The sequence below is a fragment of the Nycticebus coucang genome, chromosome 7 (genome assembly GCF_027406575.1).
Source record: "Nycticebus coucang isolate mNycCou1 chromosome 7, mNycCou1.pri, whole genome shotgun sequence".
In the NCBI taxonomy this organism is placed as follows: Eukaryota; Metazoa; Chordata; class Mammalia; order Primates; family Lorisidae; genus Nycticebus; species Nycticebus coucang.
The window spans coordinates 62,690,801-62,709,501 of NC_069786.1; the positions used below are offsets into that span (position 1 = coordinate 62,690,801).

Below are 18,701 nucleotides of genomic sequence, written 5' to 3' on the forward strand. Positions count from 1 at the left end.
TTTCAATATTCAGGTCTAATAATAAGTCTACTGCTTATTTATAACACCTGACGAAATAATTCTAGCATAATATTACATACATATTAGTTGTTTGCTCCTCTTTACTATATCAGGACAGCCTTTCTCTCTTGGTTGCTACCACCACCAGTGTTCATAAGCTTAAGTAAAGGTGTAAAATTGTAAGTCAAAATGAAAATGTAGTTGAAACAAGATATAACTTGAAATACAAGCATTCTATATTTTTCTTTAGTTCCCTTTATACAAATTCAGTTTTTGGAGTTGATGTTGAACAAGTTACCAACATTTCTACACCTCGGGTTTACTATCACCTTTGGGACTAATAATAATACCTAATTCATATATTAGTGTGAGAATTGAAAATCTAGTACTTCGAATGACTTTAGCTGATTAGAATTCTTATGTGAAATATGACAGGATTAAAATAAAGTTACTCCTGTGGCTAAAGAAATGTCACAGTCTAGTCTACAGCCACACCATCCTGAATACACTACATCTTTTCTGATCACTGAAGATAAGCAGGGTTGGGCCTGATTAGTACCTGGATGGGAGAAATGTGCTAACCTAGATTAAATATACAATTTTTATTAATGTTATACTGGCATATGTGCATATTGTCTACTTTTAACACTTAGAATTATCCTTTTTTAAATTATCAGCAAGTATTTTAAGAATTAAAATAAAATATTGATATGATAGAACTATATTAATTGGTGCCAAATATACAACCATATTTTATTTATTTATTTTTTTGCCATTGTGAGAACTTAATTTTATTACCATGCCCAACTACAACATACTTCTTATGTAAGAATGAGACTATGGATTTTCCAGACAAGAAATAGTCTCTGTCACATTTTATCCTAAGGGGATAAAGAAATTACCAATATATTTCATCTAAAAGTTTTGCACCTCACATTTAGGACTTTATTAAGGTTTTATTTTTATTACAGCACGAGCTAGGAGTCTTTTGTTTTCTTTTCTTGTGAATAGCCAGTTATTCTAGCATATTTATTGATTAATCCATCGTTCTCTTATTGCTTTCTTTTGCGTTTTCTTTTCTTTTTCCTTCTTTCTTTCTTTTTTTTTTTTGAGACAGAGTCCCATTTTGTCACCTGAAGCAAGAGGATCACTTGAGCCCAAAAGTTTGAGGTTGCTGCAAGCTGTGATGCCATGGCACTCTAACAACCATATTTTAGTATTTCACACATAAGTTCAAATTGTTTCTAAGACACATTCAACCAAGGTACAAATTAGATCATGAGCCTTAGCCAAATCTGGGACATTTAAAAAAATATCTGTGCCAATATATTTGAAATAAATAAGACTGCTTCAGTGTAATTTCTGTGGTTACCATTATAAACTTTAAAAATATGCACATAGGTATTGTGTACTTATTTGATTTATGCCATGAGTCCTCTGTATATTTTTATACTGAAATTTTTTCATTCTTTTGTTAGAGTTGTGTTTAGAAAAGAGCAATTCTTTTCTTCTTTTTTTTCTTTTCTAAGTAATTTAAAAACCACTAAGCATACTGGGAGACTGGATAGAGACATATATACAGCCCCTCAAAATTTATTGTATTATAAAATTATCATAAAATATAGTTTTTATAAAATTATAGAACAAAGGTAAATACTAAACTGTTGACTACTCATCTCTGGACTATATTATTAGAACTAACTGCTATCTTCCTTTTTTCTTTTTTATTGTTGGGATTCATTGATGGTACAAAGAACCAGGTTACATTGATTGCATTTGTTAGGAAAAGTCCCTCTTATCATTGTGTCCTCCCCCAAAAGTTGTGTCACACATTGTGACCCCCCCCAACCCCGTCCTTCCTTTCTTCTCTCTATTCTCCCATCCCCCCCCACACCACCACGTACTAGGTCATTAATTGTCCTCATAACAGAATTGAGTACATAGGATTCTTGCTTCTCCATTCTTGTGACGCTTTACTAAGAATAATGTGTTCCACCTCCATCCAGATTAATACAAAAGATGCAAAGTCTCCATCTCTTTTAATGGCTGAATGGTATCCCATGGTGTACATATACCACAGCTTATTAATCCATTCCTGGGTTGGTGGGCATTTAGGCTGTTTCCACATTTTGGCGATTGTGAATTGAGCTGTGATAAACAGTCTAACACAACTGTCCTTATGGTAAAAGGATTTTTTTCTTCTGGGTAGATGCCCAGTAATGGGAAAGAGCAATTCTTAAATAAGAATATATACGTATATAATAGGCATACCGAGTATCCACCGTATACTCAGTTTCTTGTGGCTCCTTACTTTTAATAGTTACATTTTGTTTGAAGATAAAAAATGTCACTATCAAATTTTTACAGAATTAAAATTTATTAATTCTGTTCATTATCATCTTCCATTTAGTTATTCTTGGAAAGGTCCACGTCACATGCCAAGTTTAATTTCAATTTTCTGGTATAATTTCCTCATTTTAATTTTAACTTCTTATCATATTAATTCAGTATGTCTCTTGTAGAGTTTAATTTTACATCTCCTATGTCATTAAAGTTTCTGCCTCCTTAATAGAAAAAAATTTAACCCAACTGCATTTACTATCATCGATTAGCTTTACTTTCAGATATACTTTTACAATTTTATTATTTGACATCTCTATTTCCCTTACAATTTAATATGTTTCCTATCCTTTCTAAAATAATTTTTACTATTTTAGCAAAACACCTCCATTTTTAAAACATATCAAATTTAAGTTCCTATTTTGAAACATGTAAATCTCTACATCAAAAATAGGCTGTATCTACTGCAGTCCTACCACATAAGACAAGAAAATAATAGTATTTACTTTCTCACATTTCTATATTTCCATTTCTCAGTTTTTAATGTAATTTAGGACATTTGTTCTAATTATAATTGTTGAATTATTATGTTTTTTGCATTCTATATTATCTTTCATGATTTATATAAAGGGTAACACTCAGATTCTTTCAAAAGTTTGACAGGAAGCATAAATTAATGCAAATAGGTAGAAAAAGGGATGTGGATGAACATGCCCAACCTTGAAGGGGCAGATGCTCAACATCTACAGCAGGTTGTTGCCACTCAGAAATGCAAGTTAATTTAGATTTTACTTCAAAATCACAAGAAGTTTAATAATGTTGATAACTATTTCAGAGTTTTCTAAAAACAAACAAAAAAAAAGTCATTCAAGAATGTCCCCTAGGTGTCCACACAATAACTCCTAATCTATAATATTTGCATTCTGTTTTGCAACAAAATAATAAAAGCAATTTGTAATCCATTCTCTGCTGAAATGGTTTCAGAGCTCCTTGAGATTACTTTGAAACTAAACGTTGCCATTGTTGAATATTTTATTTTCATACTTTTTCCAGCAGATATTCAGAAAAGATGCCTGTGTACAATGTCAGAACGCTTGCATGGCTGAGGATGTCTTTCTGTTGATTTCACATACGAATGACACACAGGTAATTGGACTCTGTGTCTCAGCCTCTCTGTCTGCTCTCCCTGCCAGGCTCTGAAACTCCTCTGCCTTCTCAAATTTACTAGTACCAGAAGTTCTAAGCATGACCTTCCATAAGATTTGTTTCCCTGACTTTTTGTTTGCAGGGTTTCATAACCTTTATTAATTCTTTAAATTTATAAAAGTTTATGTCTAAGTGCATCTTTGAGGGTTTTTTCCTAAATCTATTTAATAGTATGAAATGGGCTCATTCATTTGTAAAGTCTTTGCCCAGTTAAGAAATTTAGATTTGGGTGGCGCCTGTGGCTCAAGGAGTAGGGCGCCGGTCCCATATACCAGAGGTAGTGGGTTCAAACCCAGCCCCGGCCAAAAACCACACACAAAAAAAAGAAATTTAGATTTTTTCCCACTGTATTTTTAAATAATTTCTCTTATACATTTATTCTGGCCTATTTTCAGAATCACCAATTGTCCACGGATGGAATTTAGTTTTCTCTCCTTCATTAACCCATCCCATTCTTTGTTTTAATGTAATAATATAGAACTCTTCTAGTCTTTGTTTAAATAAATACACTTGTTTGATGCACTAATAATCCTATATATTTCATTCCTTGTATTAACAATGAATATTCACCTAGAGTATATTTTTTCTCACTTTTTTGTCTTAAAGTTATTTGTGTTTGCATATTTTATTATCTCATTTTCATTTTCTTCTTGAGAGAGTCAAGATTTTCTTCTATTAGGACTACAAAACAGATGATTTCTATGCTTGATTCTATGATTAAAGTAAATTTTTTTTTAAAAAGAAGAGGATGACTTTCCTTCTATTAAATAGTATATTTGTCTTTCTGTATTGCAAAGCATTTTTATACACTTCATATTGTTAATATACACCTTGTATATTCTCCCTTATAAATAGGTGTAATAAGTTCTTACCAGCCTATAAACTCCAACTCTAGTGAATAAATTCTTCTTGTATTAACTTAAATTCTCTGATTTCTTTTATAATCCTTAACTCTGATCCTAAGATAAAAATGCAGGTGCAGCCTTATATTGTAGCCACATTTTGGGTGTATGGGGGGCCAGAACTGAGGAAATTTTCACTCTGGTAACTCTCTGTTTTCTTCCCTAGATATGGTAAAGCCTCCATGCCACTGACCATTTTTTAAAAATAGCTTCATGAAGATTGAGTCACAAACCCCACAATTCCCCAGTTTAACATGTATGATTCAATGTTTTAGGATATTCACAGGTTATGAATTCATGACTACGACCTCCAATCTGTTGGTTTTGCTCATCCTGGTCTTCAAGTCACAGCATACCTCAGTCTATCCTTGATATCAAAATTCCAGTTCACTGAAGTTGCCCATAAATCTTATTTTGTGTTTTATTAAGCTTGCTATTTGTTTTTTGATACAACTATTTCATAATATTTCAGACTCATAGCAGCCAAAGTTTTTCATAGCAGTCAAAGTTTCAAATCAGAGCGCTTATCTGATTGTTTTTATTCATTCAGAACAAAGTATACAGGAGTCCTCAAACTGTGGCCCGTGGGCCACATGAGGCGGTGTGATTGTATTTGTTCCTGTTTTGTTTTTTCACTTCAAAATATGATATGTGCAGTGTGCATAGGAATTTGTTCATAGTTTTTGTTAAAACTATAGTCCGGCCCTCCAACCGTCTGAGGGACAGTGAACTGGCCCCCTATTTAAAAAGTTTGAGGACCCCTGCATTAGAAGGTGTTGGTGGGCTTCTGTGAGGAACTCTTCAGAAATGAGAGCTGTAAATTAGTCCTCATTAGCTTACATCAAAGTAGCTGCAGCTGTACCTTATTAGTAGGACCTCCCTGAATTTTGTGGCAGGTGAAATGGACACCATCCAAGCACTCACAGCAAAGGGTAATTTCCCTTATTTATATTACTTTGTTCATTTCAGCTGGTTTCTTGATGAAACAAGGAAGAGGAGACAAATAAAACATATATTTGGACTGCTATTTTCCTCAGAAGTCTACAGACAATTTTATAAGTTTTTATTTAACAAGTAAAAATATATTTGATTGATTTCTATTACTTCAGTTTTGTAAGTATTAAGCAACAGTCAAGCGTTATTTTTTCCCTTTCCTTCTGGCAGTGATAAATAAATTTAAACATCAGATAACTTACTGGTTTCAAAGTGGAAACTGTTTAATTTTACATTTTCTTTGAACGACAAGGGAGTATAAATGAATATATGGCAATAACTAAACAAAATACAAAGAAGAAATTCAATACCATTTCTTACCTTGGTTTAAAGGAATAATTTTCAAAATTCTCAAGGTTCTTGCCTTCTGAAGCATTAGAATGTAGTGTAGAGGTATACATTTTGTTATAAACCTGTGAAATTAAAGTTATTTATAAGACATATGCTACTTATTCATGGCTTTTTGTACTTTTTGAAACTTATTTTTAAAATCAAATATTCATACCATCCCCTTGCTCACGTTATTCCACTTTTGCAAATAGTTTTATTATTGAGTTGAAGACAAAGACGGCCACAGTGCCTGGTGGCCAGGTAAATATTAATCCACAAACTTTAATTCTGAGAGTCTACAAATGTTTGACAGTGTGAATACCCTTAATTTCATAGCACATATTTTAAATTATGGTCATATTTTGTTATCTAGTTGCTAAAAAGAAAGTTAAAGTAAGAAAAATTAACAGCTAGTTTTTAAAATAATGAGATTCTTTTTAAGCATTTAAACTTATGATGATGATGGGGGATGATATGAGAATGACAGTGATGGTTATGACAATGATAGTGATGTTGACGATGGTGGTGATGGTAGGAGGCAGACTGTGTACTGGCTAGGGCTACAGACTCTGGAGCTCAACTGCCCGTGTAGAAATCTAGGCTTCACCATTAACAGGGCAGTGCCACATGGGAAAAGTGCTTAAATCTCTCTTGCCTCAGCTTCCTGGGTTGTAAAGGGGAGTACATAAGACTTACTGATTCAGAGGCTTCTTGCGGGGATTTAATGAGTTAGCATACGTAAAGTACATAGAAGACCAGCTGGCATAGTCAGGGCTGTCTAAGATTAGCTGACAGCAACAGCAAAAGTAGCCAAAAGAAATAATAATAACGTTAAAAGTAGTAATGGTAATAATTACAATGCTCTGAGGAACTATATTAGATGGTTTTCAACATGTCAGACACTGTGCTTTTTATAAAGGTTATTTTTAAAAAATAACCAGACTCTATAAATAGATCATCATTTTAAATTGTTTATGACAGGAAGTTCATGCCAGCCTTCATTTCCATAGCTATTAAACAGAAAAACTGAACAGAAGTATTGAAAAAAAAGAAATAGACATAAAATCATTAGGATTATAAGTAACACTCTAGAAATTGTTTGGGGGTAAAATGAGAGTTTAAAATACCTTATTTATATTCTGATATCTAGTATATATATTTACTGCGTTAAGCAATGTAGCTATATTAGACATAGATTGGAGACTGAAAATCAAATAAGCTAGGATCCTCTCATAAATATTCAGGGAATTCTTTGCTCATAACTCACTAAAAAGATCACTTAAAATATACAAATTCAGTCTCTATCATTCTAGTTCTGGATTAATGTTAGTCCCTACTTTGGCAAATCAGTCATGGCCATAAATATGCAATCAATCAGGACATTTATTAAAATTAACAGAAAATATCCCATTCCTTTGATTTTTTCATTACATCCTCTGAGGTCTCATTCTTTCACTTGTAGCATATTTGCAGGCAGAAATGCTTATAGACCTGAAATATTTCTTATGGGAAGCATTTGATTAACAAGATATGAAGATGCATGTAATTTAAAGAAGTACTCACTCAAACAAAGTCACGCTGAAGTCAAGCCAGTTCCACGGATCACCAAGGAAAGAAAATGATCCTGCCCAGAAACCTCTTGCAAAGAGTTTTATAATTATTTCAAATGTATAAATTCCAAGCAAAGTATTCCTGCAGAAAAATGTTCATATAACTATCAAAGGTGAGAATAATACATCGTTATCTTTGAGATACTGTGTCTATGGTAACCACCTAATATCTGAGACTGAGTCATCTGAAAGATGAGACAAGGTCTGTTTGGCAGGCCAAAACCATATACTCACCAGGCTAGGCAACAGTTAAAAAAAACAAGTCCTATCTAAAGCCCTTAAACCTTAGCCCAGGGCTTTAGATAAGACATCTAGGATATGTTATGTTTTAGAGCATTAGCCAGGAAATTTGACTGTCAAATTTTTCCATTAAGTCAGAGTTAACAGTTGATAGTCTTTATGCATTATATAAGTAAATGATAAAAACATCGAGTATCAAATTTGCTGCCTGTAGGAATTATACAATAACTTTAACTAATTAAAGGAGTGTGTAAGATTCAATTCGACTTTGCCCGTATATAAAGATTATTTTTTATGGTGAATGAGTGTCACAGTTCCCTTCAAAATTCAAATATTTTTAAGAACTCAAAAGGTAACTTCAAGAAAGTTTTTTTTTCCCTAGAAAATTTAATGAGCCTTCTGTCATTGTAGATTATTGCAAGTCAGACTACTCCCGTCTCTTAGGAAAGAGCAGAGAAGTAGAACAGAAAGGAAGAGAAAGTAAAAGTTTTCCTAATAAATTGGAAGAAATCAGAGTTATTTGAATCAGAGAAAATCAGGTATAGGGTCCCAATTGTAAAGAAGACAGAACTGAGGCATTAAAATATTAAATTAATCACTATTACATATTAAATTGTATAATGTTAGAAAATATAGTATATTACATAATGTTACTGAATTAAATGTCAAAAGTTAAAATAAAATATAATTATATATGATATCATATGTAATAAAATTATGTAACTTACTCTAATGCTGGTCCCCATTTTGGCAAATCAGTCATGGTCATAAATATGCAATCAATCAGGACACTAATTAAAATTAACAGGCAGAATAAGGTAAGTTATTATGAAGGAATAATAGATGACAAACAATAATGGAAATGACATAGTCCTACAATCTGTTATATTTATATACTTACGAGATAAAATATTTTCTTTGTGTGTGTTTTATTAGTCATTCACAGTATCACTAATATTCTTTGTAATGAACGACTTTTGAACTGGGATGGTCCTTGTTAGGTTTTTTCTTTTTTACTTCCTTAATATTTTGAAGGTTTAAAGGAATAATTAAAAATTCTTAATTCTTAATTCTTTAAGAAAAGAATTTTCTTCAATGTTAAAAAATTATTAATCTTATTGAACAGCAATGGGAATTCATATTTGTTAATACTACTGTTGTGTGTACTAGAAAATATATTTTATATGATTTTCAAATATGGAACATTTATTGAAGTGTAATGTAGATTTTAATATGACCTATTATGATATATAAATTCAAAAGAGAAAAATACTGCAGCAATATGTGAATAGTAGTAGAGTTGCATTTGGTGTTCGCACAGTTTAAAGCACAGTTGACAAGCCAATAGAAAAGGATATGGATGTACCAAAACCTTGATAGTTGTTCCCCTAATAGAACTGAAAGGAGACAATGTGCACAAGATGGAGGAAGCATTGAATCTGAAGATTGTTCTGTCTTTATTTAATACTATGAAAGTCTGTAGGAAGAAAAACATCAAGTGAAATTACAACCCAGAACTATAATCTCATCAATTATGCAACATGTTAATGATCCCTACAGTCTTGAATTCTACAGTTACATACTTTTCTTCCTTTGATTTTTTTTCAATAGGTTACATTAAATGGGAAAAAAATTTAACTGTTTTTATTAATGTTTATATCTGCTCTTCTACAGTTTTTCTCTTTTTTTTTGTTTGTTTGGGGTTTTTTTGCTTATACTTAAGAAAAATTATTGATCACACATCACCTCCTCAGATTCCACTGTAATAGGAAGAATGCTATGTCCCAAAGGCTCACAGAGATAGTACCCGATGTGGTATATCTCAGAATTCAATGAACATAAAAAAAGTCAGATTTTATTTCAGAGCATAGCAAATGTGGAATTACAGTAGTGAAGAAAATCAAATGTGTGAAAATAATATACTAATCATAAACAATATTGTATGAAATAAAATCCAACTTATTTGAGAGATAACATAAACATATCTAAACCAGAAATTCCTATTATGTAGACCTAACATATTGGGATAATAAAGCATGAAATTCTAAAGCAAAATAATGAAAATCAGAAACATCCAAAAATTACATAGAGTGATATATCTACATATGCATGCATGTATGTTTGTGTATGTACATGTATGTGTACATTTATGTGTTATGAATAAGTGTGTATATTTTGAATTTGTAAATGTGTATACGTACATTCAGTGAAAGTGTGAATATATAAATTCCCTACTTGTATTCATTTGAAAAAATATTTTTATTGTGGGATATGCATAACATATAGTGTATATTTATGGATAACATTATAAAACAATGTTTTTCATATATAACATATAACATAATGAGATACATTATAATATTCTAAAACTATATATTGAATAATTATTACATGCTACAATATTATATATTTTATGATTATATAGTCAGAAATGACTATTGAAATTCATATGTGTGTATATAAAGAAAAATATATTACTTAATATGAATATATATTCACCATTATTTATGAATAAGTGCTCTAAATGAAAACCAAATTGTGATATAATTCTCCTAATAAAACACTTCTCCAAGCTAAATCTGTGAGTACTTTGGCTTGCACTGCAGTTCTTTTCCCCCCTTCTATTTTAAATGAAAAAAGAAAATAAAAATAATAAAAAGCCAAAAAATATGAGTATTTAACGTTTCTTTCCATGCTATTTACCAGAACAAATCCAACTTCACAGAACATGTAATGTAAATGCAGCCAAAATATTTGTCCTTGTGAGGAGATGAGTAATTCTGGATATACCCTGTTTCCCAGAAAATAAGACAGTGTCTTATTTTAAGGTGTGCTCCCAAAGATGCACTAGGTCTTATTTTCAGGGGAAGTTTTATCTTTCCTGTAAGTAGGTCTTATTTTCGGAGGATGTCTTATTTTTGGGGAAACAGGGTAACAATTTCCCAACTTTAAAAACTGAAATTTTTTTATGAATTTATAATTTTTTTGTTTTTATGCCTTCTTTAATAGAATGAACTGAACACAATTTAAAAGTTTAAATAGATTGGTGCCATTGATAATAGTACTTTTTATACTAAGCTATTCTTGCTGTTTTTGCCCTAGATGTTTTATAAAACTAGACCATAATTAACTCTGGACAATTACATTTGTCCATGGTTGGGCTAATCCTCACTTCCTACATACTTGATCTTCTTTATAATTATTTCTTTCAGGTCAATGGCACCACCATTCTTCCAAGCTAAAAACCTTGGCATTTTTAGCCAATCAAATCCTGCTGTTTCCTCTCAAGTTTGTTTTCTCTCTCTCTCCTGGCTCCTACATGGATAATTCAGGCCCACTGACTTCCCGCCTGGATTACTCTCTCTCCTATTTCATCTTTTGACCCTATCCTTTCCAAGCAATAGTAATTCAGAATTCTGCCAGATTAAGTTTATTTAAAAATTGCATTCATCACATATATCTTTTCGATCATCATATTAAATGACCTCCATTATGTAGACGTGTTATAGTTACTTTAAAATTGGTAACCATAAATAGTCAATCATCATGCTCCCTTAAAAAAGTCATTTACATTAAGGAATATCAATACCTATATTAAGAAGTAAAGTTACCAAAACTACTCACCAAATAAAATATCAGCTTTGATAAAAATCTCAAATATGTGTGCACCCCAAATAAAATATCTTATGCATTTCTCTATTATTTAAAATCAGCTCTTCGCTGTTCACCATCCTCTTTTCATACCCTATCTCAATCATCTCGTTTGCATGTTGGGAATAACATTAAAATGTAATCACAATGATTTCACTTAATTCTCACATTTTTTTTCTTGTAGTAATATGGGTCCACATCTTCCAAGGGCTCTGACACCATTCCTTGAGAAAGGTTTCCATAAATTAATGGTAGCTTTTTGCCAACTTCCAAATCAGGGTTTGCCTTTAAATCCTCTTCTTCCTGTTCCTCATTGTGATTTTTAGCAATACGTTGTTTGATAAGATCATAAGACTCTCTAGTGAAGGGGACAAGGCCCTTAGCTTCTGGTGAAGCTAACATTTCCAATTTTGTTCCTGTAAGAAATTAATTTTTTTCTTTAATTCTATATTAAAGTTGGGCGTATTAAAAAATGTCAAATTTTAAAAAGGTTCAACAAAGAACTAAATACTACTCTAATAAAAGTGGTTCGAAGGCTGCTAGAGATTTTGTTTTTCTAATCAAATCCAATTATTTCCTCATGAACTTTATTTAACAACTCTCTATACATTTTTTTTTTTTTTGAGACAGAGTCTTATGCTATTGCCCAGGTTAGAATGCAGCAGCTTCAGCCCAAGTCATAGCAATCTCAAAACTCCCAGGTTATAATGATCCTATCTCCTTTCATATCTCTGATTACTTCCTTTGACTCATATTTAATACAAGCCAAATTTTAACCCGTATTTTTACTCTTATATTCCTTGAAGTTTTGCTTTCCTACTCACTTATATCCATCGTTCTGATGAATGCATGGGTAAACACAGAATTTTAATTACTCTATTCAAACACTACATACCCAGTATATTTCTCAAAACACTTCCTTCTCCCTGCTGGCCCCACTGCCTGTGTGGTGATTTCGACAATGGCAGCTGCTTAACAGGTAAAACAAAATCTTTTGTCTTTTTACATGATTAGAACCAGTGGCGCCTGTGGCTCAAGGAGTAGGGCACTGGTCCCATATGCCGGAGGTGGTGGGTTCAAACCTAGCCCTGGCCAAAAACCAGAAAAAAAAAAAAAAAAAAAAAAAAGAATCGCTCTTTGAACTCTGAGCTATTGTAGAAACAAAAACTCCAATTCATTATCAAATACCACATAGGTATTGAAAACTGCTTGTGATGTTTTTCTCTCTCTCATCAATAACCTATTCTCACAAATAATTTTCTTCCAACTATTCTCCATTATGAATCTTGAATATGACCTACATATATACCTGAAGGGATTCATCTTAGTAATTCTATATTTGAGATGCTCCAGTAGTCTTCGCATATTTCAATTCTAGTCTTTACCTATTCAAGTCATTTTATAGGCCATTCAAAATAGCATTTATCAAATGTAATTCCTTACATCAATCCCCCATTCATGAACCTTTTCTTTTTTTCACGTATACAAATATGTTCTTTTGCCGATTTGTTCCAGCCCAATTTCTGTTAAAATGTACTCTTCACATGATCCTACTTGATGTTGAATGACTGATTTTTCTTTGCTTGCCTGAAACCTGTTTGTAATTTTATTATAATTAAGGGCAAGGAATTTTGTTCTTGATCCTGTGGCATTATTTGTATGTGTATATTTTTTCTTGCAGTGCCAGCACTAGCTGAGGTCCTTGTATGAAAATTTTCTAAGATAGAAATCACCCACACACATACACACACACACACATTCTATTCTAGAATTTCCCACTGTTGTGAAAATGAATTGTTACTTTAATAAATAACTTGCCTAAGAAAAAGCTATCTTTTTCTTACCTTTAGGTAATATTTCTTAAATTAGGTCATATTAATGGAGCACCACTGATTGTTAAGTATAAGAATTCCACTGCTAGCTTAAGTAAATGGTGGGTGGGAGACATTTTAAATACACAAAAGACAATCTTACAGACATTCAAAGAGAGGACACAGTATAACTCTGCATCATAAGTGTGCTATGGAAAATAAAAATGAGGAATAAAAATGGAAATAAAATACTAGGATGACCATTTATGCCTATCATGGGATCACGTGTTTTCTGGGCTTCACTTTTCAGCCACTGCATTCCACCTGAAGAATGGCTTCCTTTGTTTATTTCTGAGGATATGATAGAACAAAATATCATTCCAGCCTTAACTTTGACTTCTCAGTTTAAGTTCTCACAGTATACCTGTAATGTATATTTCAAAAATACAAGAAGGTACATAGAAATATACTCTAATTGTCCTGGCCTAACCTATGAATTCATTCACCTTTGGTTCAGGGATTTGTGATCAAAGAGAGGAAAACTTTTGCAATAATGGCTGCTAATACCCAAGTCTCTCAGGAGTAGGGTGCAGAAGACCAGCATATGTCCACTTGAACTCGCCTTCAACATGAATGGTATAAAAAAACTCACTAGTTTTCACCTTAAAATTTACTTATTTTTAAATATCTTGCTCAATGCCATGTGCAAAACTGAGACTTATTAAAAAGTTTTCTAAAATGTATTCATATGCATAATACGCACATACATACATGCATAGTAACACATATTCAATCTTATCAAGGCTAGTTAAGATGCCTCGTATAGGTACAATTTCTAAGCATAAGCTACAAACAACTAAATACTCTCTTACAATACATTCAAAATCTTTTTCCTTTAAAATATTTAATTAGCCTTTCAAAGTTATATTCCTTACACAGAAATCCTTATATTTATATAGTTTCTTCATAACTCATAGTTATTATTTTAAACATTAATTACTATATTATGATAATATAGAGATTCTCCCAAAGGCAATTACTGAACAATTCTGTATGCTGTTAAAGTCCTTCTGTTTCCTTCTTTAGCAATCAGCTGGGACTTGATATTGTTTTGGTATTTCTAACGTGTTCCTTTTATTGTAGGAAGTGAAGAACTAAATTTTCTGGGTGAAGAACTAAAGATTTGACCTTTTAAAAAAAGACACAGGTTTTATGGCAATTACTGGCTGCTCAGGATATTTTTCTGTGTAGGTGAACCTATCCTATTTATGTTTTATTTTCTCACCACAGCCTTGATTATTTTATAGGTTAAAAAATATATAGATTTTTAGAGTAGCTTCCTATATATTATGGTATATATATACATAGTAAATCAATTTATATAATGTATTACAATGCAAAAAAAATCTGCTGGATAGTATTATAATTACATGGATTTATAAGGGCTCGGAATCTTTGCCCAATGGATATGAACATTCTAGCTCTCACTATTCTCTATAACTTATTCATCCTGTCAACAGTTTCAATGGTAGCAGGAAAATAGCCTAGAAGAAATAAGTAAAACAAATAGAATCATAAACTTGGAACTGAGACCTACATCCAAATCCTAATCTCTGTTACTAATGTTCTATGTCAAATTATTTAATATTTTTGAGCTTTCCTTAGTCATAAAATTAGGAGTCCTTCTCAGGATAGAGATAAAATAAAATGATATGGTTGAAAATGCCGACTACAGTGACTGGCACAAATTTATGGGAAATATTTTTATTTTTGATATATTAAATAAATACAATTTTGAATTTTTAATGGTGTTAAAATTTAACCTTATAGAATGATGGGCCAAATTTAATATAAACAGCATAAGAATAATAAAAGACTTCAAAATTTGAACTGAAATAACTGATCTACTCAAATATAGTAGGGATAAATATACATTTTTAGCAGAAAAAACTGTCAAGGGACTTTGCTTACCAGTAATTGCTATACTGGTAAATTCATACTAATTAGTTTCTGCTAATATAATCTTTTTATGCACTGAAGGAAGAAGGAGACGGCAGTCCTCGGTACTATGCTGTAATCCAAGCAAAACACATCTAAAAACTATGTACATAAACTGGAGGGCCTTCAAATGGTACTGGAACACGGGATTAAAGTAAAATGACATCATATACAAGTTGAAAGAATGGAAGGTGCATAGTTGAGGCAAAAAAGTAGTGGAAACCTACTCTTTCCAAGTATCTGAATTATTCTAATATGGAAGAGAAATTAGGCTTCTGTGTTTTTCTAAAACTATGAAGTAAGATCAATGAGCTGAACCCAAAATAGATTTGGCTCAGAATAATAAATAGCTTCCTAAAGAGCTGTCAAGAACATAAGCTGCTGACCTTCCCCTTGATTAGTAATGTGGAAGCACAGACTTGTTGACAGTTGTGTGGGATGATTTAAATAGATGCAGATATTGATTGATAAGTTCGATACTATGTAATTTTGGAATGTTCTAATGTTAAGATCCTTGGATTGAATTTGCTGCACATTATCACATAACGGAAAAGTTTAGGTTAAAAATAGCTAAACTAAACTTACACAGTATTAAATTAATAAAATCAAAGTCTCTTTGGATCACAATAGGAGTAATTCTTATATCCGATACTTTTAGTGAACCATTCTGATTGCAAACAAAAAGTATTAAATGTATGTTTGTTACATGTAATGTCCATAAAAGGAGACATAGAGGCTGCAAACTTTTTTCAAAAGTACTGTCATTAAGTAAAATAGTTTAAACACCTTTTATTGAAACCTTAAGATCCAAGTTGCTGAACGAGTTTCTTATTACATAGCCCAAGTATAATCTCTCCTTTCTCCTCCCTTTACAACTACCTAGTAAATTAATATTTTACCTTGATTTTGCTACTCACCATCTATGAAACCTTAGTAACATTCCCTGATTTTTACTTTCTTCATATGCAAAATTTGGAATCTCTCATGTATCCCACAAGGTCATAAAGATTAAATCAGATCACACAGAAAACGTGGACCACAGTACTGTTTTCATTAGTACTAATTCTCTCTCCCAATCCAGTAACTTACTCAGGATTTTTTAATGATTACTTTGATGCTGAATGAAAATGCCCTGGGTTGTTGATTGGATGAATGAATGGATGGTGGGTGTTGTCCTCTATGGCATTGCAAAGGAATGCAAGCACTTATCAAATGGAACTGGCATGCATCCAAATTCTAGATGGTTGAGTGCAGGCTTTAAATTATTAATCATTAAATCATATTTCAGCAAAATCATTTCTGTGGGGAATTTATATAATATGGTCCAGGCACTAGGCTTTCTGGTGAGCTATCTTAATACAGCGCTAAAACCTAAAAAATATAGAAAGATTAATAGTTAATCTGTCCATTAGACTGCCTTCTGAAAAATTGAATAGCTAAAGTAAGCTTTTGGAAATAATTGTAACAAAGTCAATTTAGACTTGGACTCAAAAAAATCCAGTTGCACCAACATTTTATGATTGAAGTAGAACTATTTCTCTTCAGTATCAGTTGAAATCGCAGAAGTAGCAACAGTATGGGACATGAATGAATTCTTACAGAAAAATATATTCTCCTTAAAACAAATTTAAAATTTGAGTATGATCTAACATGTATCATAATATATGGCAATCACAATTATGGCCAGGCTTACTGAGTGACTACCATTTTCAAGGTACTGTACTAGGTATTTATAGTATATCATCTCGTTTTCTTGCATATAATCCTTGTTATTACCATTTTACAAAAGAAGAGACGAAGTTTGATCACTTTCATGACTTCTCCATTATTATATAGCTAGTTAGGTGGAAGTTGACCAAGCACAGTGAATGTTTATTTGGAGAGAACATAGCACGGCCTAGTATAGCAATCCACTATCTAGATTTAGGTAATTTATTATTGTATTAATTGTGGTTGAAGACCAACTGCGATAGAAGTGAAGAAAGAGCCAGATAATGCAGATAATATCACTCCTAGATCTCATGACTGCAGGCAAGCCAATTGAGTATGCCAGCACAATATTTTGAATTCAGATCTAATGAAACAAAGTAAGAAGGGCAATGGATGATCCATTTTTGCAAAAGAAGCAGAAGCTTTAGCAGCAACTTTCAGTAATTTAGGGAGCAGTGGTAGTAATGGAGCCAGGAACAGGGTTCAGTGCTGCACTTTGGTGGTTTGAGGCTGAGGTATTATTAATGCCCACAGACTGGTTTTGCAATTTGATACTGGCTAGGTCTTGGCTGAAACTTGGTGCTTCGGCAGACTGAAGACTATTAAGTGTTAGGTTCTAAGTATATGATTTTATTTCCTTCATGTTGATTCTGTTACTGACATTAAGCATAATGAAGCCTTAGCTTAAGATAGAATCTACTCCAAAATGGAATAGTTTGTTTCAAATTAGAGAGAAAAAAATAAAGAATATTCAATAAATAACTGGTACAAGGAAGTTTGTGAAAAATGCTTTTCCCTTAGTATTTTCATAGTGACATGGGCATTCTCTTTCTACCCATCATATTAAATCAATTTTAGTCCCTGCTAGCCACATTTTCTATTCTCTATGGCCTAATTTTCATAAAGGCTTTGGAGTATATGGTATTACTTAAGGGATTTTGGTTTACTTTTCTTTTATGAGCATTTTAAAGTTTGAGCATTCTCTGCCCTCTAGTTTTGCTGATGCTGTGGGTTTTGTGTAGGTTTATTGTATTTAATTGTGAAGTTTTGTATATGATTGTGTTGTATTTGTCTTTTTTTTCCTGTGGTGTAGTTTGTAGAACATCTAAGGGAAGATTCAGAATTGGGCAGTTCTCATTATTCTTGGCTCTATATACTTGTTGCATCCAAATAAATTCTAGGTGGCTCAATTATTTAAATTCAAAATAAAATTAAAAAAACAAAAAATAAAACATACACAAGAAGGCATCAGTTAATTTATTTGTAACAATTTAAAATAGAAATCCTAATTTAATGAAGCAGAGTGCTGGCTAGTATATGAGAAAACACTCTGATAAAACATTTTTTGTAGTATACACCAATAAAACTGTTCTAGAAGGACAGTTCACTTAGAGAGCTGGCACTAGCTCTCTAAATGAAAATGGGTATGCTTTATTCTAGCAATTTAGGCAACAGGAACACACCCCTTAGGTACACATGCCAAAACAATTAACATATACAAGATTGTTCACAGCAGTATAATTTTTATAGCTAATAAGAGAACCAGTCAACATGTACTTCATGTGCAGTCACCAAAATAATAATTATTATTTTTTAAAGACAGACTCTCATTTTGTCACCCTCGATAGAGTGCTGTAGCATCACAGCTCACAGCAACCTCTAGCTCTTTGGCTTAGGTGATTCTCTCGCCTCAACCTCCCAAGTAGCTGGGACTACAGGCTCTCGCCACAACGCCTGGCTATTTTTTGGTTGCACTTTGGCCGGGGCCGAGTTTGAACCTGCCACCCTCAGTATATGGGGCCGGCACCCAACTCACTGAGCCACAGTCACCGCCCCACCAAAATAATCACCAATATAATGCAAAATAATAATAAGTGCATCCTTATAAGGGACCACTATCAATTTTTTAT

The 18,701-nt window shown here is 32.3% G+C and overlaps 1 protein-coding gene across 2 annotated transcripts in view; it reads right to left on the reverse strand.

Annotated features, from left to right (window-relative positions):
- SCN7A (sodium voltage-gated channel alpha subunit 7) overlaps positions 1-18,701 on the reverse strand; it is an 86,788-nt gene that overhangs the window by 55,867 nt on the left and 12,220 nt on the right. The window contains exons 2-6 of one of the 2 annotated variants that reach the window (XM_053598052.1): positions 11,441-11,688; positions 8,980-9,098; positions 8,350-8,439; positions 7,335-7,463; positions 5,763-5,854 (exon numbers count right to left, since the gene is read on the reverse strand). In XM_053598052.1, the coding sequence (XP_053454027.1) occupies positions 5,763-5,854; positions 7,335-7,463; positions 8,350-8,439; positions 8,980-9,098; positions 11,441-11,688 (678 nt within the window). Of the gene's footprint in view, positions 1-5,762; positions 5,855-7,334; positions 7,464-8,349; positions 8,440-8,979; positions 9,099-11,440; positions 11,689-18,701 lie in introns of those variants that run through there. The other variant, XM_053598053.1, reaches the window with a different exon arrangement.